General features: G+C 33.1%; 1 protein-coding gene across 3 annotated transcripts in view; it reads right to left on the bottom strand.

Annotated features, from left to right (window-relative positions):
- The window catches only part of kar (monocarboxylate transporter 10-like protein kar), a 31,879-nt gene continuing 6,440 nt past the window's right edge, over positions 1–25,439 (bottom strand). For 2 of the 3 annotated variants that reach the window (XM_088268161.1, XM_088268160.1), the window contains 3 exons: positions 5,197–6,330; positions 4,913–4,990; positions 1–176 (listed from right to left, as the gene is read on the bottom strand). In XM_088268161.1, the coding sequence (XP_088124287.1) occupies positions 151–176; positions 4,913–4,990; positions 5,197–6,330 (1,238 nt within the window). In that variant the 3' untranslated portion in view covers positions 1–150. Of the gene's footprint in view, positions 177–2,871; positions 4,991–5,196; positions 6,331–25,439 lie in introns of those variants that run through there. The other variant, XM_088268159.1, reaches the window with a different exon arrangement.

Raw genomic sequence — 25,439 nt, forward strand, 5'->3', positions numbered from 1 at the left:
ACATTCTGTCAGACACATACAGCACATATTTTTATCACAGTTTCATTATAATTTAGATGAAAAGTGAAAAGATAAAATATTATGAATTTTTCAACATGTCCACGTATACTGTATACTTATACTGTAGTTTTTTTCTTCTTATTTATACCTCTAAGTGTTGGTTTCCTTTGAAGAATCTGTAATTGAACAATACCATATATACATATATTTTTTTAAATTTAATACTTTTATCAAAATCTACATACCAATACGCAGCGACGTGCACAGATAATTAATTAGGGTAGGCAGTAGTGGTAAGTAGTAAGGTAAGCTAGGTACTACTTACTAGGGTAGGCAATAGAGGTAGGTAGTAAGGTAAGCTAGGTACTACTTACTAGGGTAGGCAGTAGAGGTAGGTAGTAAGGTAAGCTAGGTACTACTTACTAGGGTAGGCAATAGAGGTAGGTAGTAAGGTAAGCTAGGTACTACTTACTAGGGTAGGCAATAGAGGTAGGTAGTAAGGTAAGCTGGTACTACTTAGTAAGGTAGGGTAGGTACTGGTTGCGTTTTTATATGTCACGCGGGTAAGTTATGGTAGGCACTGCTTTTCTGCCTGTATGGAATGCACGCCCCTGCCTATACGCATCTCTCATTTCGCAAATGAGTTCCTTAATGTAACTTTTTTCAGAATATCTTTGATATCCATTAAAAATTACAATCTGTAGGTATATGTAAAGCACAATACATACTTTTAATTTAGCTTCCTGAAACTTTTAAAACCTTAAAATTATATTGAATAGAATTTTATCTTATTTTATAATTACATTATTAGAGCGGATTCAAATATGTAGTGTGTTATCAATACATATGTTGAGCTAATAAGCGATATTCATTTGAACCAAATTTGCATTTCTTGTGGGTTAGTCGAGAAAACTCTTAGTGTGGAATTAGGTTAGCAGCTCAAAGCAGTCAGGGTTAACTGTATTTAGCTGCCAAAGTTGGGCATTCGACAGCTTAAAAAAAAACTCATTCTATGCACACTAATACTAGTAGAACAGTCATAATTGGCAGCTGCAGTTGGCTTGCGATTTAGTGTGGTGAATAAGATTATTTTTTTTATTAAACTGCAGCATGAAGCAGTAAAGCCGACTTTTTCACACTGCTAGTCTATTTCCTGCTTTATTACTAGATTTTTTTACACATCCCTATTTAATATAGGTCCTTTATAGTAAAAATTAGTAAGACGAATTGTTGACTAAGATTAATAAATTAACTATTAAAAGATAAATGTAAGTAGAAATAATATTTGAGTGGAAATAGATAAAAAAAAATAATACAAATGTGACTTTTGCTGAGCTTTTATTGGTTAGAACTAAATCTACATACTAGATTAGACATCCAACTACATATATACTGTCAAACTAAGCACAAGAGGGGGTATTTGCATTCAAAGTGAATAGGAGAAATACAGGATATTTTGCAAATACATAAAGGATATTTTAAGACTCTTTTTGTATTTATAACAGCCCAAAAACCATATGTAAAAATAAATTCAATACTTGTAAACCTTTTGTTTTAACTTTTATCCTTTTTAATATGTTTGTAGTTTAATTTTTATCTATACATATATGTGAGTATTTCTTATAATTGTTTTATTTGTAACTTAACAGATAAAATAACATCCATACAACATGTAAAATTACATAATGAAATAATGGAATTTAATACTATCAGAAGGCCTTTATAATTACTATTTTCCTTTTTTAATTAGCTGTAAATAAAAAATTGATATTCCTACATTATAATAAATATTTTTAAATAAAAAAATTACAAATGTAAATTAATATTCTAATCCAAATGAGAATATATTTTTTTAGCAGCTCCGGGTTTTAAAAAGAAACAATACCCTTTTCTCAAATAATTTGGTAACCACTGTCATAACACATTAAAATTTATGGAGATAAGTTTACAGAATATGATAAGATAATACAGAACAGAAAAATAAATATAAGAATGTCAATAAACAATAATTTTAGAAAATTTATGCATGTTAAGACAAAGTTTAGAAAGAATGAATACAAACAAATAAAGATGGAAAATACAGAAAATAAAATGATATTCTTTTAACCATTAGTACGGCACTGCATCAGAATAAAAGTGTGTTAACTTAATCATCCATTAAATGATGCAGTGTAAGAACTCTTAGTATTAATGCAGTCCCATTAAGAATTGAGCCTGGTATTACATGGTAGCCAAATGTATTACTATGTAACTGTTACAATACACAGGTTCATCAAAAAAATAATGCCAACATTAAAAAAATTATGGTACCGAAACCCTTTATGTTAAACAGGTAATTCTGTCACTGAACGCTAGCTGGTGAACGTAAGTTTTGTTTTGGAGGTGGCATGATCTTTCTATGCATTAGATGCGCAGTAGCCAAGGTCGGCAGCAGGGGCGCCAACGCGTTTGTATTGGTATCTCAACATAGATAAAGGAAAAACGGATATCTGGGTATTTACAAACAAATTGAACAATAGACAGCGAATTGTTTTTATGTAAGATCCCAATCCATCTCGCTACCTTCGCGAAATACACGGTGCATTGAACGCACGCTTTCCCAATGACCGCATTGGTAGAGGAGCCCCCATTGTCTGGCCTCCAAGAAGTCTTGACTTTACCCCTTTGGAATTCTTTTTCTGGGGATACATTGAAAACATCGAGTACACAGAGAAGATTCGGAATTTTTATCAACTGCAGGAGCGAATTTGCCGCTATCCTGAAATCATTGCACGAACATCTAGACATCTGCAGAGCGATGTCTAGTATAAATTTAAAAAATATATTTTTCTGCATATTTAAAGATCAATATCATTGAATTACCACCAATAGTTTTTTTTATTTTTTATAATAGTTATTTTAAATGTCAGCGTTATTTTTCGATGAGCTTGTATAACAGAACAAAATTTTAATTAATGATGTAGTTCATTTAGTGAATTTATGAATCAAAAGATTTGGAACCGAGTCATTGTAACAATCAAATGAAATCCTTCAAAAAATTGTTTCCGTAATTGCTAAACACAAGATTATTTATTGATTAATTGTCATTGCTTTCTACTTTTGTAAAAAAAACACAAACATGAAGTGGTTAATTAGTCGAATACTAATTTTCTGAATTGAGTGAACTAATTTAATAACTTTCTTAGGTTTTTGCAGTTGTTCAAATGTTGATAATGTATTTCTGGGTCAGATGTCATTATGTCAATCCTACTTCTTGTCGATGTTTTGATCACCGCTACAAGGACCATTTTCTATTTTAGCATCTAGCGCTCCGAAGATGCCCCCTATAACGGTATCGAAACGTGAGCAAGTATGATCAACACAAGGCATAATACGCTATTAGCAATTGAATAACTTTAGAGGAATTGGAAAATTAAAAGCAAAGTAATAGTCTAGGATTTGTTTCTTTTTCTTATTTTAACTTACATTTATACAAGCACCATTGCAAAGATCACAGAATTAAGGTCGATGATTAAAAGATGAGATTGCATTTGCTTATTAATATTAAGGTTATGTGTTAATTTTCCACTAATTATAACTAATATTTACAACATAAACACACAACATAGACATAAAATGTCATCAGCTTTATTTGTGCACAATAAATTAGTATCACAATAAGTTATTAACTATCTACGCTTATACTTAATTAAATTACGAATTTTGGATTCATTAGTACTACTGTATTTGGATTTTTATATACAAAAACAATTAAATTATTATGAGCGGAATTATGTTTTTCTAAACAAATATTTTCATAAAATATTATCTGTTGGTAGTCTGCCAAATTATTGAATAATTTGTTTGTGTTACTGTTAATTTTTTTGGTTAAATAAAATTACTCAATGCAATAAAAGGAATGGAAAATTTAATGAACTAAAGTGGTGTATTATATAAATAGACTGTTCTGATTCCTATCTTAAAGCTATATTTATATGAATTTTGAAATAGACCAATGTTCTAGTTGAATCCAGTATACTCCTGACCAATTAAGCAATCGATATTGACAAATTACCAATACTGTCAACCCCTTTCCAGTTAAAAATTGTAAACATCATTAGGGAAGATTAGTTTGTATTAGTAAATCAACTCAAAATAAATATACATACCTACTAGTTTTTTTCTTCAGATCTCGCATGTTTATTTTGAGCAGATTTACTAAAACAATACTATCTTTACCTAACCGATACAAGAAAGGGTTGATAAAGTAAACAATTATAGAAAGTATTATTTTGAGAAATAAAAAGACTTTTTGTTTTTTGATCCACTCACATTTGTTAGTGGATCAAAAACCAAAGTCTTTTTATTTCTCAAAATAATATATCAATATGATCCATAAAGTTAATGCTTCCAATATTCAAAACAAATTATAGAAAGATTGAATATCGGCAGAGAAAAACATTACTGACTCAAAATAATTTAATAAGTAATATAAAGTTATTTAGACACACGCTTTACCGCATAATTACTGCGGTGGGTGTCAAGTGCGGGTGAAAAGGTAAGCACCGCACTCATTATATGTGATAGGTCATGCGTGTGACGGCTGCAATTCAGCTTTTCCTTTTGCGAGTAATGAATCAATCAACCAAGGGAATGGTTTGATATTTGGAAGTTTGAATTCCCCTGGGAGACTCCGCAAAGTGGTATTGGCGCCTGCACACGGGCCATACTGAGAGCACATCCATATTGTCACTGTTAGTGGGACAGGAGTAAGTGTGCGGAGAGTCCCGGGGGCTGTTGGTGGAGGCCGACAGAGAAGGGGAGTCGGCGTGGCGGTGCGGCAAGCGGGAGTGCGGGTAGTCGCTCGGTGCAATGGGCAAGCTCGGGGTTAGGAGGGTGTATGAGGGTCTACAACATTTCCTTGTTAATCTACCTGGTGCCGTTATCGCCGTCAGTGCTTCGGTTTCCCCATTGTTCGGAAAGCCGTTCGTTTTCAAAGCCGCGTTTAAATCTGAAAACAAAATGCCGCTGATATACGATACGAGACTATGTCTATAGTACTACGATATGAGACTAAGTCTATAGTACCATATAACAATCTATAAGGGAAAAATTATTACCCATCGATTGATTCAAAATAAAAATAAACTCACTTTGATGGATGAGTTCGATAAGATAATAATTTATTGTTTTTAAATTTATCTAAAAACAACTCACCATTTTTCCAAGCGTTTGAGTTTGCCACGTGTCCGTTAGGGCCGTTAGGGCCGTTAGGGCCAGGCTTGCCATTCACCACTACGGGATCCTTGATGTAGGTCATGAGGAACATTATAGACGCTCCCACCAGGGGAGGTATTCCCGACAGCAGGAAGGGCAGCTTGTAGGACTGGGTGTGGTCATATATCAGGCCGGCTATGGGGGGGCCCATGGTCAGAGGGACGGAGCACAGGCCCAGCAGGAACCCGATGCCCTGAGTGCCGCCCTTCTGGCCGCACAGGTCGAAGGCGATGGGCCCCAGGAGGGAGATGAAGCAGCCGTCGAAGAGACCCATCCCGAGAGCGATGGTGATCAGCACTCCGTAGCTGGGAGCGAAAGGCAGGCACATGGACAGCACTCCGATGCTGTAGAAAGCTATCTGCTGTAGGAATATTCTATTCACTCTGGGGTGATCGGCTATGTAGCCGAACACGAGTCTGCCTATGCCGGAAGTGATCCCGATACACATGACGGGCACGTTACTCTTGGAGCCGAAGGTGACCTCGACGAAGGACGCCATGTGGACGTACGGAATAAAGTAACCGAACAGAGCCGACGGAATGGCTATCACCCAAATGATGTATCTCTTTCTTTTCCAGTTATCCACGTGGATGACGGACTGGAGCACAGAGCGCGGGTTGGCTCGGTCGCGGGTCTTGTCTTCCGGGACGGGCAGGGGCTTGAAGAGCAGCGCGCACAGCATGACGAAGGCGGACATGAGCGCCATGACGCGCAGCGCGGCCTCGAGCCCCGAGCTGGCGATGAAGTACTCGAGGATGACGGGCATGATGACGGTGAAGACGGAGCTGCCGGAGGTGACGACGCCGTTGACCAGGCCGAGGTAGCGGCCAAAGTAGTGGCCGAGGATGGCGAGCGAGGGCGTGTAGGCGAGCGCGGCGCCCAGCCCGTACATGAGACCGTAGGTGAAGAAGAGCGCCGTGACGGAGTGGCAGAGGAAGGAGGAGAGCAGCATGCCGCCCGCCGCCAGCGCGCCGCCCAGCAGCGTGGTGGCGCGCAGGCCCAGCCGGTCCGTGAGCACGCCCGCCACAGGCGACAGCAGGAACATGGTCCCGATGGACAGCGAGCCCACTAGAGCTGTAAGGGAAACACAATTTCAAACTGAAATATGAACCAAAGGCAAAATAAATGGATGGGTAAATGATCATGAGGTAATATCGTGGGTATACTGGCAAAAAAAATCGTTTGAATAATCCCTGTTATTTAAAGCTTTTAGCCTGAATAAAATACCCGTTATTAAACTTAAAGTTGAAATTACTCTTAAAACCACGTATATATGGCATTTCAAACTACTTCATGTATTTCGCCAGTTTAAAGAACGTTAAAAACTTTATCATTTGCATCATTAAGTCAATATTGATTCTTTTTGAGTTATCGTTTTTTGCCAGAACACCCACGATATGATGAAAAATGTAAAACTTTCTTTATTTTTTATTTTTCTTTCTTTTTTGTATGTATATTATGTTAAAATAGTTTTTTTTTAATTTACATATCGCTCACTCCTTTCAAGAACCTCATAAATAAAAAAATCGTCAATTTTCAGTTGCGCATGTTTTCAAAATGCCAAGAAAATGTACTTTATCCCAGCAAAAGAGGCATATTTTTAATTTAATATTTACCCGCTACAGGGCAGAAAGTGTTGTTTTTGCATTTTGAAGAAAATGTATTGTTTAATTATTTTTTTAAATATACTAAATATTTTTCAAATGGAGAAAAAACCTTCAGGTTTTACCTGAAAAGATCTGTTACACATTAAAAAGTTAAATAAGTGGCTTGATATTTATTTTTAATACATTGTATTATATTTTTAAACTTTAAAAACGTTCTCCTGAAAAATCAAGTTTTTTGATTTATGACGTTCTTGAAAGGAGTGAGCGATATGTAAAAAGAACTCCACTGACAAGACACATGAGGTGGCTTAGCTCTGCAAAAAAAACGTGTTCTTTTTGTTTATGAATTTTGAAATGTATTTCTATGCATATATATTTAACAAATAAAAGTTTTTAAAAAAATAATTAATTCAAATTATTTCATATTGAACCAAACAATTCTTTCAATCAAAACAAATTGATAAAACTGAATTTTTTTATTCAGTTTTAAAATAACACAGTGCTAAATCCCTTGCATGTACCTACTGCTCAGTAAAGTAAACACCAGATAAGAATGCCTATGCTCTATAAAGAGTAAGCATGATAAAAACATGCAAAAATATTATAGTCAATTTTTATCTTTACTTAAGGAAAAATTTTAATTGGTTATGTATTGTATAAAGTCTTTGTTATGATTTTTGGAAGTATATTTTTTGACATCTTGAATCGATTTGTATACAAATACAGGAAAGTCTATCCCCCATTGTATTATATTTAAAAATATACTTCTTTACATAGTATTTATTGCGTGGAACGTATTCACCGTATAAAAATAATTTACAGTGTTCTATATTAAATTCTTCTTTGACCCTTCTCTGCATATCTTCTCTGCCAAATGGTGCATAGGGCACCACATCACATTGATGGTTGTTAATTAAATAAAGGGATGTTGATCAGTCCTGCGCTTTAAATTTGAGAGAGGCGAGGAATTTATTTGAAGGGATACATATGAAAAACGTCAACGTAGTCAAGGTGAAGGACATTATTGCTTTACTGGAAAGCAAATGGAGAAGGAAAAGTAGGCTGCAATAGAAAAATAGTGGTAAAAGCTTCATACCTGTACTCTTACTAGCTTGTCACTTGGTAATTGGCAATACAAGTTCCTATATAATAGTAGTAGAAGGTATATACCTCAGAATAAAAATACCCTTATTATAATTTCCACATAACTAAATGCCTAACCATGTTGGGAGCTCTTGAACATTAAAATTTAAAACGCGTGGTTATATAAGAAAAAAATATTGCATTTATTAAAAATATTATAAAAGTGATTTATTAGTAATGTAATCACAAATTCATGACCTTTGTCATTTATTAAAAATGATCCATAAATAAAACTGTTGATAAACATTATTTCCAAGGTCAGGATATATAAACATTTATAGTATTTGGAAACACAACACAAGGATTTAAATTAAAAACATTAATTTACTTGAGATATTTTCTGTTACATAATACTTTTTATTCAGTCACTTTACTGATGTCATTTATCAACAGGGATATTTTTATTAATTAAAAAAAATTATGATTTAATTTCATAAGTAAATAAATGTTTTAATTTATGGTGTGTTACGAAATCAATTTCAGAGAAATAGAATTTTTAAAATAATTTTTTAGAATATGATATTTTTTTAAGTTTGACAATGCAATTTCGAAATGGCTAAAACAAAGGGTATTTTCGACCTCACTTAACTTAAGGTCCAGTATTCGTTAAGTCGCAACTTAATTGTCTCTAAATCCATGAAACATTTTACGTAATTTATTTTTTTCTTAAATCGCCGTTTTGGCATTGAAAACATAAGTTTTTCTTCGAAATAATTATATGGCTGTGAAAAGAAAAGAGTTATTGAAAGGTAAAGAGTAAAAAAAATCAAAAATGATTTTTTCACTACCCCCGTTTTTTCACATTTTTACATTTACATTTTCCATCCATTTAGGTTTTTGTATGCAAAAAAAACTCACGTAGGTACATGATTTTCACAAAAAAATGTTTTTTTTTCAATGCACCGCATTTATATTTCCCCTCCATTTAAGTTTTTGTCTTCAGTCCCTTAAAAAACGTAAAATAGGGGTTGCACTGTATTTAATCTATCATTTCGCGAATTAAAACACTCAAATTGACAGTTACAAAACAAACTACACGCATAAAATAGTCTCGCTTTATAAGAGAATCAACTCAGATCCTTTCCAATTCTACGGTAATAGCATGACGATAACTATACAAATTTGTGGAGGTCCTCACCAAAACGATACATTTCCACTATAAATGATTTATCAGGAATTCTAGCTTGTAAATTTTTTACATTTTAGTGCGATTTAATGGTTTCATATTGGTTTAACACGGGATTAGTCACGTTTTATCACAACTTTAATTAAGATTTCGATAGAATACAGTAAACATAACCAATTTGCAATTAAAGGAATTTTCGTGCAATATTGGAAATGTAACTTTTTGGTGAGGATCTCCACATTTGGGTTCCGATTTATTTAATTTCTACTATTTTTCTAAAGGGTGTAAGGTAGGTAAGTACGAGAACACGCGTGGTAGGTATTTCAGGAAATTTTAATCGGCAATTTATCAGGATATTTAGTTAATAGGTCGACCAGACGAGAGACGCAGAAATTAGATGACGGGAGATAGGACGGATAATTAAAGCCAATTGACGATATTGGCAGACTTCGATTCAGACCAGACGATGATAGATTATTAGATTCTACTTTGATGAACCGAAACCATCAAATTTATTTTTTAATCGAATCCGTACGTGAAGTGAATTTAATTTGGAATCGTGAAACCATTTTTAGTTAAACCAATTGAAAGAAAACCTTTTTTTCTTTAGCTCCTTGTTTTTATTTGGGAATTATAATTGAAAACTGTCCCACCGCATTCCCAGATCTGATACAGAAGCATCTAGGCTTCCTGACAGACCTTCTCTGGCGAAGCAATTTTTTTAATGAATTTAAATTTTTTAGTTGTGAAATTTATTGAAAATATGAAACAAAATTGTATCCCGATTTTACTGTGAATTTACATTTAAAAGCTTTCAATATCCCTGTCACTATCAACTTAAATAAATACAAGTTTGTAAAACCACCACCGATTTTCTAAATTTTCTCTGGTGTAGGCAATGAAAGGAATTAGTTGTTAATTAGTTCAGTTAGTCAGCTAGATCCGATTCCGACGTTGGGCGGTACACAGATGCCTCCACAACCACAACCAGCACAGCAGACAGACACGGAACAGTGGAAAGACATTTACAGAAAATGATCAGTCATCGCATTTCCCACTCAAGCATTCATTATTCATCGACACTATTACGGATACCTTTTACAAGTAACGTTATATTTTTTTGGTAATTGCAGATAATGAAGTGTTTGATCCCAGTAATGTAGACTCAATTGGATTAAAACAAAACAATAGTGTTCAAAATCTATAGAGCGATGTGAAACGTAGCACTACACTACGACCGTAGTGTTCGATTGTATAAAATGTGTGTAGCGTACTTTCAAACAACGTAGCACTACATTGTAGCGCTACACACAGTATGGACCCACCGTTTTAATTATGCATAGGTTATTGGGGTTCATTTTATCGCGTGTTACTTGCACACAGTAGGTTTATAGGAGCCTATGCAATTTTCCAGGGGTTCCTAAATGGTTTTCAGACGAAAAATGTACCTACATATTATTTTTTGACATCTCATCAAAGATGAAGAAGAATTGGGAATTTACGGGGCTGACAACCGTCATAGGCTGGTTTCAGTGATCACTTTACACACGTGTAACATTCACCAATTCTACCCATTACTGACAACCACACTACTCAAATTCTTGGAAGTTCTATATATATGAACCAATTTTGAAATATTATTCTTGAATCACTAGAACTTCACTAGAGACATCTAATGGTGAGATGAAAATAATATTTTTACTAAGCAGAAACTCTTTTATTATTTTACCTACATATATATATTGACTATATTTTTTACAAATGGTTTAATAATTTTGCTCGTATATTTTTTTGCATTGTATACAATATTTTGGTATCTTCTTCCTTCTTCTTCAAACCCTTACCGCACCCCAATGGTGCATACGGCACAGCATCATATTAACGCAGTGTTATCTTGATCGTTAACACACGAAGGAAAGGTGATTAGTCCTCCGCTTCAGGTACCAGTCCAGGATAATATTGAATAAATATTAGAGTGTGAAATCACTAATATTTATTTTGACCTCCCCCCCCCCCAAGGGGGAATCGAACCGGGGATCTCTATCACGGTAGCTAAAAACGCCAACCATTACACCACGGAGGCGGACATAAATAGATTAACTATACTTTTTTAAGATTATTTTTTCAAATGGTTTAATTTTGCTCGTATTTTTATGCGCTGTATTCATTTAAAAAAAAATAATAAAACATTAAAAATAAATCTTCATAATTCTGATTGATATTTCTCAAAATAAATATATGTAATGGTGGATTTGTTGAACCCGCGTATATGCAGATACAAATTAAATTTATTAATCCGTTTACTCAAGGAACTCGTAAGCACCTTCATTTACGTCATCTGCCTCCCAAGAATAATATTCCATTTGTACATCTAAAAATCTAGAGTAAAGGCCTTATCATTATAATTAACAACTTTAGAGTTAACACGGCATCAATCCGATGTGGTGCTCTATGAACGGATAGGTGTTAAATAAATAAATCGAAAGTACGTCGTAATAAAATATGATCGAAACGTGGTACCATATCGTGCCGATAATAATGAATAAAATGTATATCTACCTACATTGTTTACTTTATCAGGCGTTAATTATGAACTCTGAACTTTCAATAAAACTAATCAGAACATTAAACGATATTTTTTTAATTGGTTAAGCGAAAATTGTGTTTTAATTTTTCAACAATAATTTTTCATCGCATTGTTAGGATGTTGACCTCGACGAAGCTAAGAATAAGGTCGTGGAAATTTCACGCTTTGCTTTGCTGTGCATACAGCGCATTTAATTTATTTATGTATTCAATATATATTTTATTATTATTTTAATGTACTCGAGCACTGGAATTAACATTTAAGAGTGATATACAAGTATCAAGATATATTAGCAATATGGATGTTCAATAATGGGCAGAATGCAGGGGCGTGCATTCCATATGGTCAGAAAAGCAGTGCCTATCCTAACTACCCGCGTGACATATACAAACGCAACCAGTACCTACCCTACCGTACTAAGTAGTACCTATCTTACCTTACTACCTACCTCTACTACATACCGTATTGCAAATTCAACATGCAAAACCCATCGGAATCAAACCAGGTGTTTTGCGAGTAGAAAAGGACTTACTGACATATCGCTCACTCCCTTCAACAAAGTCAAATATCAAAAAACTTGATTTTTCAGGAGATCGTTTTTAAAATTAAAAAATATGATAAAATGTATTAAAAATAAATATCAAGCCACTTATTGAACTTTTAACTGTGCAACAGATCTTTTTAGGTAAAACCTGAAGGTTTTTTCTCCATTTGAAAAATATTTAGGATATTTAAAAAAAAATAGTGAAACAATACCTTTTTTTCAAAATGCAAAAACAACACTTTCTGCCCTGTAGCAGGAAAATATTAAATAAGTTAAAAATATGCCGCTTTTGCTGGGATGTAGTACATTTTCTGGGCATTCCGAAAACATGCACAACTAAAAATTTACGATTTTTGAAATATGACGTTGTTGAAAGGAGTGAGCGATATATGATATTTTATCATACTCTGCGCTCGCGATGTCTGCTAGCATTAAATGATTTTAGTAAATCGTGATTAATATAAGATATTGAATCCATTGTGTCTATTGTATTGTTGTATCTATTGTATTGTTTTTAGGGATCAACCTTATTCATTTTTTATTAACTATACTCATCTACTATCATTTTTAAGACCAATAAATTAAATATGCTATAAATAGAGCTTTTTGTATTTTTAAACAATCCTTGTTCATAAGGCAAGGAGAATTTTCTAAGGCAACTAATAAAAATTAATTAATTTTGTTTCTGATGATTTTTTTGTGTACAACAATGTTACATTTTAATTAATATTTATGCCATGCAAATATTAATAATATCTACATTTTTCAAATGAAAATAGAGTAAAAATATCTCTAGTTTGAATCGAGTACTCGGTGGTATAAATTTATCCTCAGAAAGCTATTTTCAGCGTCGAGTTAAAATAGCTCTGACTTTCGTGTTATGCGCTCTTCCTATAATATCACATTACCTACTATTAACTGCCACTGCGGGGAACTTAACCTCAAAACTAATCCGTAAAAAAAAACAATATTAGACAGTAACAAATATTTTGTTTCGTATTTTATTATATGCAAGTGCTCGTATACCATTTTTCAGTTCCTGAAATAAGGTTACCGAAGCTACTGTATTACCCAAAACAATGTATGGAAGGAATGTGTATTTGATTACGCATTTTTATCGATTGTTGCGCGGTTAGATCGATAATCTTGAAATTATGCGGAGCATTGGTCTGTATGTTCCTGATAGTTACCTAAGACAGCGTCTGCATAGATTGTTTCACATTCCTATATACAGGACCAACCTGGCGATAGTTATGCCTGTAGGAAAAGCTACCGCTATGCTGAACAACATCACGACGGATGTGTTCCATGTCTCTGAGGGGGTATTCCGAAGCGGGATTCTTCAACAACTTTCGAATTAGTCAATAACAACGCGTTGGTTTATAGACGCCTTTCGCTGATTGAGCTTTTCTGTCATATTAGACAAAAACAAAAATATATTGTTTACGTTACCATCCATTATTAGAGCTTTTTGCATTTTTTTTAAAAATCGATGATACAGACAGCCTTTCGCTAAAAGAGCTTTTCTGTCACATTAGAAAAAAACGACGATTTGGTTCATATTTATATTTATCAACTATATAAACTAATTTCGAAATAAATTTTCCGACAGAAATTTACGGTCTTCCACGTTATAGCAATAAGTCAACTCTGACTCGTAGTTGTATTTCTAAAGGTGAGGACTGACCGGAGCATTTCGTCGTAACGTAACATTCGCGGCGAGCATCCGAACGTCGGATGTAGTACTGGGAACGAGCTCGGTTCGCTGTACTGACTAGACGAATGCTCACATCGTAACGAGTTACGTTACGACGAAATGACTCCGGTCAGTCCCCACCATAAGAGTATTCTGATTGGTTTATCCACCCTAAGTTTGTACACAATTCACTCAAAAGTACGTATGTACATTTATAGTAAAAAAATGAAAGGTACACACTAACTAGCAATTCATTGGAAGTAAGTCTTCAATTGGCGGTAGTGCTTTTTACAGAACATTAAACTTACTCCTAAGGCTTCAGTATTCCGTATTTTAGAGTATTTACTTCCAAGTGTGGAGTCATTGAACCATACACGATTTGTATTTTTGAGTCGCGTCACACGATTTTTAAAATGACAAAATTCTTTCAAACTTATCCACAAAATTTAATTCTATAGTCAGTCGATGAGACGACTATATTTTTCTTTAAAGCTGTCATTTTTCATGTGTTGTATAGTATCTGTCAATGTCAGACGTATTGAGTAAATAAAACAATATTTTATATAATATAATAACAACTATATAATTTTAAATGAACACACTTGTTGTTTACTACTTGAGTATTACCTATATTTAGTTTTAACGACTAGTTTCGAAAGCTACAGTTGCTTTCATTGACAGGTGAATACTGATAATAATAGTAATAGTAATAGAATTTTATTACTATTCACCTGTCGATGAAAACAACCGTAGCTTTCGAAACTAGTGGTTAAAAATAAATATAATAAAATTTGTGAAAAAGTGGTAAAAAACGAGTGTTTTTATTAACAATTTAATCATGTCTTATCACAAAGTGAATGCCGAATAGTTTTTTCCACACATATTCGACCAGTGACCGGGTTTAGTGATTACCGACATCAGACTGGACATCACTATCAAATATATATTTTATTATATAAAATGCAGTTCCACCCAGAAATGTCAGTACAAAACTTAAATCTAAAAATAATATTTTTAATCAATAAAGAAGGTATAAAAAAGGGTTAATCAATGGAAATATATAAAATTATAAATACTAGTAAGCTTGTAGCTTTATTTCACATATAGGATCGAAAAAGCTCAATCTTTAAAAAGACGAACACAGTACCTAGGTACTGTGTTCCAGTACTACTGCTGTGTACACTAGTCTTATAATGCATGTACTTTTGTTGTAATATACGTACTACTGGTAAAGCATATTACTGGTATATCGCGTGTAAGAGGATTGAGACTTGATCGATCGACGGAAAAGCCAATTACGATAAGTACGGTATGGTATTAAAAATATCAAATTACACGGATCCATTGGACAGCCAGGAAGTGATAGGTGATATCGGGCGCATATTGCAAAACGAGACTGCGGTTTCGTCTGCGTTGGAATACGAACATCTCTATTTACCTATGTACAATGTATTGTACATATTTTGTATATTTATTTAACCGTCTTCACTTAAGCGTCGCCAGGGGTGTGCATTGAAAATTTAATCAGGGAAAGGCAGTAGGAAAAACAACGTATAAATTTATAATAAAAAATAATAATTTTGATAAAAACACACCACAAACGGATAACCTTCATCCAAGTTAACATAGAAACCATTTCTACAAAAACAGCAATTTTTCAAATACTAAAAGGTGACAAATATTTGAATTTAAAAAAAGTTTATCTTCGAGATTCTTAAATGATTTTTCAACTCCAAAATGCAATACCAAGCAATTTCAACAAAACATCAAATATTTGGGAATTAAATATTTCAATAAACTCCCTAAAGAAATTTAAAAAATAGAAGATATAAAAATTCTTAAGAAAAAAATTAATGCCCATTGCATATAAATCTTGAAAAAATATATAAAAAAGACTATTAGACCATTAATTATATAAAACATTAAACCATGAGTGTAAGTCCCTCTCCAAGCACAAGAGCTCAGTCTCTTTTTTGGAGAGGCACAGCGATTCTAAAACTAAAAGTTTGCCATAAGTATAAATTATGTATAAATGTATAAATGCCTTACGTATAAATGTTTAGAAAATGTATTATGTTGTCAGCACGCTCGGCTACCGTTCTGGAGGTCACGGGTTCGATTCCCAGGGGGGGTCAAATAAATATAAGTGATTTTTTCACTGTAATATTTATTCAATATTACCCTGGACTGGTACCTGAAGCGGAGGGCTGATCACCTTTCCTTCGTGTGTAAACTATCAAGATAACACTGTGTTCATATGAAGCAGTGCCCTATGCACCATTGGGGTGCAGATAAGGGGTTTATTATTATTATATTATTATGTTGTGCTTAAAAATGTTACTATATATTAAATAAATAAATTAATTAAAAAGTATCGAATCCCTAATAATGGGTGTCTAATCGTCCTTAGGTTGTAGATCCTTTTGTCATGGGCAACGTATCCTAGGCTATGGGCTTCAAGTCACATTTTTTTCTGTCATACACTACTAGCATTTTTATAAAAAAAGTTAAAAAGTGAAAATGACTAACCACACAGTAAATTATATAAATATTGATAATAAATTATAACACTTATAAATGTTATAACATGGTGGAGCAGGTGGAAATGTTCAAATATCTGTATGTGAACCAGTGTGATCAAACGGATCTACGATGTGAAATGATGGGGCAAATAAACAAGGCTGGCTGGCATCTCAGGATGACTGAAAATTATATGTAAGTGCCTTTGAGATGAAGATCGGCAGTAAAATTAAAATACATATTTCAACATAACATTATATTTTAACAATATAAAGAAACTTGTGTGCGACTCATTATGACATATCGCTCCTTTCAAGAACGTCATAAATCAAAAATCGTCAATTTTCAGTTATGCATGTTTTCGGAATGCCCAGAAAATGTACTATACCCAGCAAAAGAGGCATATTTTAAACTTAATATTAACCCGATACAGGGCAGAAAGTATTGTTTTTGCATTTTGAAGAAAATGTATTGTTTAATTTTTTTTTTTAATATACAAAATATTTTTCAAATGGAGAAAAAAACCTAAAAAGATCTGTTGCACAGTAAAAAGTTCAGTAAGTGGCTTGATATTTATTTTTAATGCATTGTATTGTATTTTTAAACATAAAAAACGTTCTCCTGAAAAATCAAGTTTTTTGATTTATGACGTTCTTGAAAGGAGTGAGCGACATGGGATCGAATGCAGAGTGGACACCGCAGTAGCAAAAAAAATGCGCTAAGAGTGTCAGAAATTAAGACTTTAAGGAGCATTTCTGGCAAAGAGTCTACGAGATAGAACAAGGAACACCAGAATAAGATAAATATGCGAGATCGAATATGTCGTTAGGCGAGGAAGGCAACGACGAAGACAATGGTAAACGCATACGAGAAGAATAAACCATATAGACACCCCCACATTGCACCGCACGGCCAACCCCAAGGTAGACCACCAAAGAGATGGATTAACAGCAGGGAATCGATATCGCAGGAGGCTAACCCCTCTAAACAGGCCACAACGCCTAGATCAAGAAGAAGAAGAAGAGTTTTTAATATAATCAGGACTATTATACATACATATTATCCGTTTAGGAAACGTTCTAGTCGACCACAAGGCGATTCAGCATTGTATCGGATGACAGATCAAATTAATTCTAGTTTTGTTTACGATCCAGAATTCCAGAATAATCTCTCTAGATTAAAACGTCTCAATCTGAAGTGACAGTGAGTAACCCGAGACATGGGTGGTTGATCTTGTTATCAGGGTGTTTCGATGTCCATAGAACTAATTAATTATGTATTACGTAATAATAAACTTAAATTACGAACAAGAGCCTTCGTTGGAATCAAACGCATAGGGTATTAATTTCATTATAAAAATTATGAAATATGTATGTTTGTTATATCTTCAGTCGGTTATTAATAATATCGGTCGGGTTTGAAATACACAGCTTCTTCTGTGTATATATATATATATATATATATATATATATATATATATATATATATATATATATATATATATATATATATATATGTGTGTGTGTGGGTGTGGGTATATTTATATTTATAAATTGGCGTACACAATTATCAAAAACAAACTTGAATTAAAAAAAATCATCTTAACAACAAATACAAAATCAATGCCAAAATGTTGCCTCCGTTTTATCAACTTACTCCGCAATAAAAACGAAAAATAGGTTTGTTTACAAAAAAGTATTTTTGTGCTTTTAAAATTTTCAGCGTCGTGGATGAACATAAATTTACGAAAAGCTCTCTTTTAACGTACACAAGTATCCATTACGCATTTAAATTACGATTTAGAAACTCCCGAGATGTATTTGATGAAGACAACACAAAGAGATTGTGGTTCCTTTGTAATATGTTCCACTCGTATAGAGAAGCTCAACTGGGCGTTGATTCGGAAATAAAGAGGATATTCGCTAACAAAGAATTCATTCCACCGGAGATCACCGGAGAGGTCACATCTCTGTTCATACCCGATTTTTTTAAAGAATGTATATTGGATGTTTTTTTGTGTTTTGGAATATATAAAGAAATAAAATATATATTCTTTTTTAATTCCTTACCTTTCAATGACTCTTTTCTTTTCCAAATCAATTAAATAATTTCGAAGAAAAACTTATTTTTTCAATGCAAAAACTGGCGTTTTAAGAAAAAATCAATTACGTAAAATGTTACTTGGATTTAGAGAAAATTAAATTGCTGCTTAACGAATACTGGACCTTAATGACACGGAAAAGAAAAAAATATTTGTTACAACATTTTGAGTGTATCCAAATACTTGTTCACAAATCTGAATTATCTTTACTTTTCTTTTTTTTCTAACCCTTATCTGCACCCCAATGGTGCATAGGGTACTGCATCGTATAGAAGCAGTGTTATCTTGATCGTTAAATACACGAAGGAAAGGTGATCAGCCTTCCGCTTCAGGTACCAGTCCAGGGTCATATTAAATAAATATTAGAATGAAAAATCACTAATATTTATTTTGACCCTCTTGGGAATCGAACCCGGGACCTCCAGCATGGTAGCCTAGTGCGCTAACCACTACACTATGGAGGCGGACATAGTTAATACAGATTTCTCCTAAGTTGAGATAATCCAGATTTGTGAACCTCTATTTGGACACACTAAAAATGTTGTAAATAAAATCAAAACTGATCAAATTATAAGCTACATAAAAAAAATCATGTTTTCAGGCGTGTCTCAAGTATGTGAATATAATCCAAGATTCGGACCTTGCATACAACAAAAAAAATAGTCCCTTCTTAATAAAAACTTTCCTCGTTCCAACATAGATGGCTGTTGCGTACTCACCTGCACTAGGTCACGAGATTTATCAATATATCTAGGAGTTTCAAATTTTTCAGTAGTATGGTTGTCAATCATAGGTAGAATTGGTGAATGTGAAGATCACTTTATCTAGCCTATGACAGGTCGTAAACCCTATAAATGGCCAGAATTCCATATTCTTCTTCGTCTATGTTGAGATGTCAAAAATGTAAATGAATTTTTATTTTTCTACCGCGTAGAAGTTGAAATTTTCGATACTGCGTAGTTCGCGTTTCATTTCCATTGTAATTACTGCCCTGGTCAGCAGTAAGTCGGGCTTGAATTCAATATATCGCTCACTCCTATCACGTCATATATCAAAAATCGTCAATTTTAAGTTGTGCATGTTTTCGGAATGCCCAGAAAATGTACTATATCCCAGCAAAAGCGGCATATTTTTAACATAACATTTACCCGCTACAGGGCAGAAAGTGTTGTTTTTGCATCTTGAAGAAAAGGTATTGCTTAATTATTTTTTTAAATATACTGAATATTTTTCAAAAGGAGAAAAAACATTCAGGTTTCACCTAAAAAGATCTGTTGCACAGTAAAAAGTTTAATAAGTGGCTTGACATTTATTTTTAATGCATATTATTATATTTTTAAAATTTTAAAACGATCTCCTGAAAAATCAAGTTTTTTGATATATGACGTTGTTGAAAGTTGAGTGAGCGATATGTGTGTATTATTTATATTTAAACACCATTCAATCGGCATTAGTTGCACCATGCTTCTCTACCTAACTAACGCGTGATAGGTCTTCAATGGCGTACAATAGAGAGTGATTCAGTGGTGATTTTCGTTATCTTACCTCCATATGTACATCATTACACTGTGTGTATCTTTGGTAGAGAAAACACAGAGGATCTCTGCGTCGCTTCTTTGTCCAATTGCAACATTCAAATTTAGTGGTGTCTTATTTAGAAAATATGACAAGACGAATAAGACAAATTAATGAGCTGCGTGACAAATCTTGATCGATATAAGATATTGAATCCATTGTGTCTATTATATTGTTGTATCTTTTGTATTGTTTTTAGGGATCAACCTTATTTATTTATAACGAACTTTACGCATCCACTATCATTTTTAAGACATATAAACTAAATATGCTTGAAATCCTTGTACATAATAGGCAAGGAGAATTTTATAAGGCAACTAAAAAATAAAATAAAATGAAAAAAAAGCCCTGTGGATTATCAAGATTAAAGAATTATAAACGAAATATATTGGAATTTCCCAATCCTTATCTATTAAACTACTAAACGTTTTACATATTTTCATGATACTGTGTGGTGATTGGTAATATCAGGAGTGTATAAATTGCACAAGCTAGTACGAGTACATATATGCAACTCTGAAAATTCCTTCTCCATTTTCCCAAATAGCAGTTATGTCCTTCGTTGTCATCCGTATCATATAATATATATTCCACTTCAAACCAAAGAGTCTGATGCGCATAACTTGTCTTATATACTCGTAATTAATGATCAAATTGATGCGGTGCCCTATGCACCATCTGGTTGCGGATAAGAGTCAAAGAAAGAAGAAGATGAGGCAAATGGCGATAAGTATGCAATGACAGGGATAATACTACTGTCACACGATAATACTATCATTAGAATCTTAACTGTCCATCAAAATTTTTTAACGATAAATTACAAAAATATTTTAAGGATAAAATAGTTTTAAACAAAAATTGTCATGAACATTTAACTAGAAAAAAGGATAAAATAAGACTGCCATTTATGAAAAAAACAGAGTCGCAAAATTGTTTAATGTATAAGGGTTTAAAAATGTATGATGAGGTGCCTGAATGTATGAAGAATGAAAAGAGTCTGAAAGAATTTAAAAATAAATGTTGGAGGTTGGAGTGAACAAAATAAAATAAAATATCCAATAGAATACTTATTCAGTATTATGAAACAAAAATTAAAATCCTAAAATATGAAAAATTTAAAAAGTGGCACTCATAAAACTGATCTTAGGCGTAGATGTTTGAGAAATTCATAAAAGTGGAAATATCTGGAAAACTAAGGCACTTTTACTGAGGTCATAATTTATTTTTTTGGTGAGTTATAAGCTGGCCTAACACCCCTTAAAAGGAATACGTAGGATTATGGGACACCTGTACATGGAATTTTAAATGAAAGTCGAAATAGTGATATTTGATAAAAGTAGACTTTCATATGCCCATCTCAATAACAGCTTCATCTACTAAATGTTGAGATATCAATAAAATATTGATAACCATCATTATTGTGTGTGTGCGCAGGCTCGCAAGTGTGTGTGTGTGTGTTACTTATATATATTTTTAACAAGGGCACATCAAATTTACGCGTTTATCCTCCATAATTCTGGATTGAATGATGAAATTGTTATTTATTTTACATAATAAAATCGCATTTTTAATTTTCAGAACAATTTAATGATTTTTAAAAAACAATTTACGACACTGATTTATAAATATAGGGATTTATAAAATATCACTGATTTATTAAAACATTTTGGAGCTCTACAAATTTAAATTTCCCGCAATAAATTGATGGTGGCACTCGCCGCGTGGCATGTTGCGCCATCTTGTTGAAACCACAGCTCTGTCACATCAATGTCATTCAACTGAGGTATGAAGAAGTCAGTAAACATGGTTTTGACAGTTGATTTTTAGTCAGTACGTTTTGCCATTTCACCATGAAAAGACTGGAATAAATAAATTTGTAGAGCTCTAAAAAACGTATATGTATGTGTATGTATTGTCGATAGTGAAATATAATAAAAGATTCAAAAGCAGTCGACGTTACAGGGACTAATTTTATCCCAAAGAAACAAATCGAAATGTCTTTCAACTTCTGTTTTGTGTATGTCTCCATATGGCAACAATCTCGGGTCAAAGCTCGGAGAGACTTATATTATTATATTTACATATTATTGTCGTTTAATACAATTTCCTGATTACGGGGGTCAAGGATTTTTTTCATAATAAAATGGATATCAGTGATTTTAGTTCGAGTAATGTGTAAATTGTGTGCACACGCGAATTCAATATCAACAAAAAAAAATTGTTTGTTTATTTTAGTAAAAATGCGACATGCGCAAAGTTCTTTCAATGTTTTTCCTGTAAGTAAAGTAAACGCGGAAGTTGTAAATTACGGAAGAATTAACGCAATTAAAACGATTGCATTTTTTATAAAGTTTTTTTTTTAAATATGTGGGTAGAGTAAAAGACTGACCTATATTTCCCGAACGGTTATGAAAATGTAGACTTATTTTTGGAAACTGTGTCAAAATAGAAACGAGCACCTGTAGTTAAAGTGTCTAAATAAAATTTTGTATGCATCTTACGACATTTTTTTCCGACAGAGAATGATCGCACTGATATTTTTTTAGGGAATCTGGCAGATGATAAATATACATACATAGAATGTTATAAATGCCAATACTATATGTAGTCCTAATTTATTTATAGACTTGGCGTTTAATTTGTAAAACTCCATTTTAATTTACGTATTAAATGTTAAAACCAAACACTGAATTTTTGAGTAAACTAAACTGTATTTTACTGTTGAAAAATAAAATTGTGACAATTGTTTCGCCTTGTAATGGCATTTTCAAACGAATGCGACATTCGTTTGAAATTGCCATAACAAGGCAAAACAAGTGTCACAAATTTATTTTTTATGTGATTTTTAACAATAAAATAAGTACAGTTAGTGGACTCAAAAAATCTTTTGATTTTAACATTTAAAATATAGAACTTGGCACGATCAAGTATGCCAAATACTTGAAAGTGGTCAGGTTAGGAGTCGAAACAATCGGCGGGTATGTATGAGGAGACGCATGAACGTGGAAGAGGCGAAGAATATTTGCAAGGACAGAGTGGTGTGGCGTTCTATTCTCTCTGCCTACCCTTGCGGGAAAGCGGCGTGATGTTTAGTTAATTAGTTATATAAACTATAATATTATTATATTAAAACACTATAATATATTACGTGGACTATTAGGTAGACAGAACGGAAGCGGCTGGAGGCTTTTGAGATGTGGTACTACATTTAGGGAACAACGAGGTACTGAGCAGGGCTGGGGAGTCTAGATGCTTGCCAAATACGGTAACAGAATAGTGAGCCAAATGGATAGGCCGTAATATAAGACTCTCAGGCCTACTTCTTTCGATTGTGGAGGGCATGTGCGAAGGAACAAACTACAGAGGATGACCCCGCTTAAACCATATGGACCAAATTATTTAGACAAGCGCTGTAGCGAGTCGTCGAATTGAAGAGACGTGCGGAGGATAGAGACGGGTGGAGACTGACGATGAAAGAAGAAAATCGATTTTCTTATTTTGTTTTACCTTATGTTTTTTATATTTTCTGATTTATTGTATTTTCTCATTTGTTTATTTTAAATATGCTTCTTACCTTGTGTTTTCTAATTTACTTATTTTAAATATGCTTTTTGTGCCTATTTATTACACCTGTTTATTGTTTTTATATTTTGCAATGTATTAGTATTAGTTTTGGTTATTTAAAAAAAAAACTTTATTATTTGTGTTCCAGTCTTGTTAACCTTAATCCCATGTCCCAAAATGAGAAACAGAAATTACTCATAGGGAATATTATATGCTTATATGATTTATGTATGTAATATGTTTTGAAATAAATAAAATACATCCACGAAGACTATATTACTTGAATAAAAAGATGTTAGTAAAATAATAATAATATATATATAACAAAAATAAAATAAAATAGGATAGTCGGAAGCATTTAAAAAACGAAATGTAGAAAAAAATTAGAGATGGTAAGAAAAGAGGTACGATCTTTTTAAAATAAATAGAATTTTTTAGGTTAAGTATTACATAAAATTATATTTCATTCATTGGTAAACATGTCTTTGAAAAAAAATTTTTATATACTCATTGTTTTATAAACATTATGCGATCAGAAGTGATTGTTTAAGCCAGCCAAATACCAGGTCGTAAGCCCCGCATTACTCAGACTTCTAACTTTCATAAAAAAGGGAAGAACGATGCATGTTTCGTATCAATTTAAGACAGCTTTAAAATCTCATCTGACATCTCATCCGTAGGGTGAATAATCCAGTGTCCAACATAATAAAAAATTGTATATTTAAGGTAGGGGAGAGTGCCTATGGATGGGACGTTTTTGATTTTGCCTCTCTAGTTCTTCTCTGTAAAATAAATCACAAAAAGTAAACGTGGTTTCTCTTTATTCAATCTTTTAGCTACAAATATGCCATACTTTGTTTTCTAAAAAAATTAACCTAACTGCCTGAAAAATCGATTTCAAATAATGTCCTAAAATGTCCCATTCATAAACACCCTCCCATGAGAGGGACACCAGTATACCATGAATGGGACATTAATTATAATGCTAGATTGATGGAATAATTATATTTTAAAACAAAAATCATCTGTAGACACTTTCGTATAATACGTAGACACATGTAAAAGAAATTTTATTAAACATTTTTGGCAAAAAAAGTTCAGATATCTTAATATTCCACAATTTTCATGGGCCACGAAATTTACATTTAAACCATTGCATAAAACTATATTGATATTCTCCTTCACATATGTGACACTAATTATCCTCCTTTCCTTTTGTTTTTGTCAGTGATACACCTTCTATTTCAACTGATTTATCTGAACTGATCTCTGCCATCACTCATTGAAATATTTTGTTGAAAACTGAGTTTTTTTAAAACTCTTTTAGCGTTAGGCTTATTTTTTGGTCTATCTATAGGTTTTCATTTTCCATTCTTCAATTGTATTTTCAAAAACTTGTCCTTTTCTGAAGTGTCAGATATTATACTTGATTTCCCCTTACTGATTTATTTCTGTACTGTAGAACATATTCTTCCAGCTGAATTTAAATACGTGGAAAGTATTTCTTCTCGCTTCAGACTAAACTGACTAACTAAAAAAACTAACTTACGATCACGCCGCTTCCCCGCAGGGGTAGCAAGAGTGAATAGAACGCCACACCACTCTGTCTTTGCAAACGTTCTTCGCCTTTTCCACGTTCATGCATCTCCTCATACATACCCGCCGATTATTACGACTCCTAACCTGACCACTTTCAAGTGTTTGGCATACCTGATCGTGC

Source organism: Brachycentrus maculatus, unplaced genomic scaffold (assembly GCF_059751285.1).
Source record: "Brachycentrus maculatus isolate JH-2025_06_01 unplaced genomic scaffold, ASM5975128v1 h1tg000315l, whole genome shotgun sequence".
In the NCBI taxonomy this organism is placed as follows: Eukaryota; Metazoa; Arthropoda; class Insecta; order Trichoptera; family Brachycentridae; genus Brachycentrus; species Brachycentrus maculatus.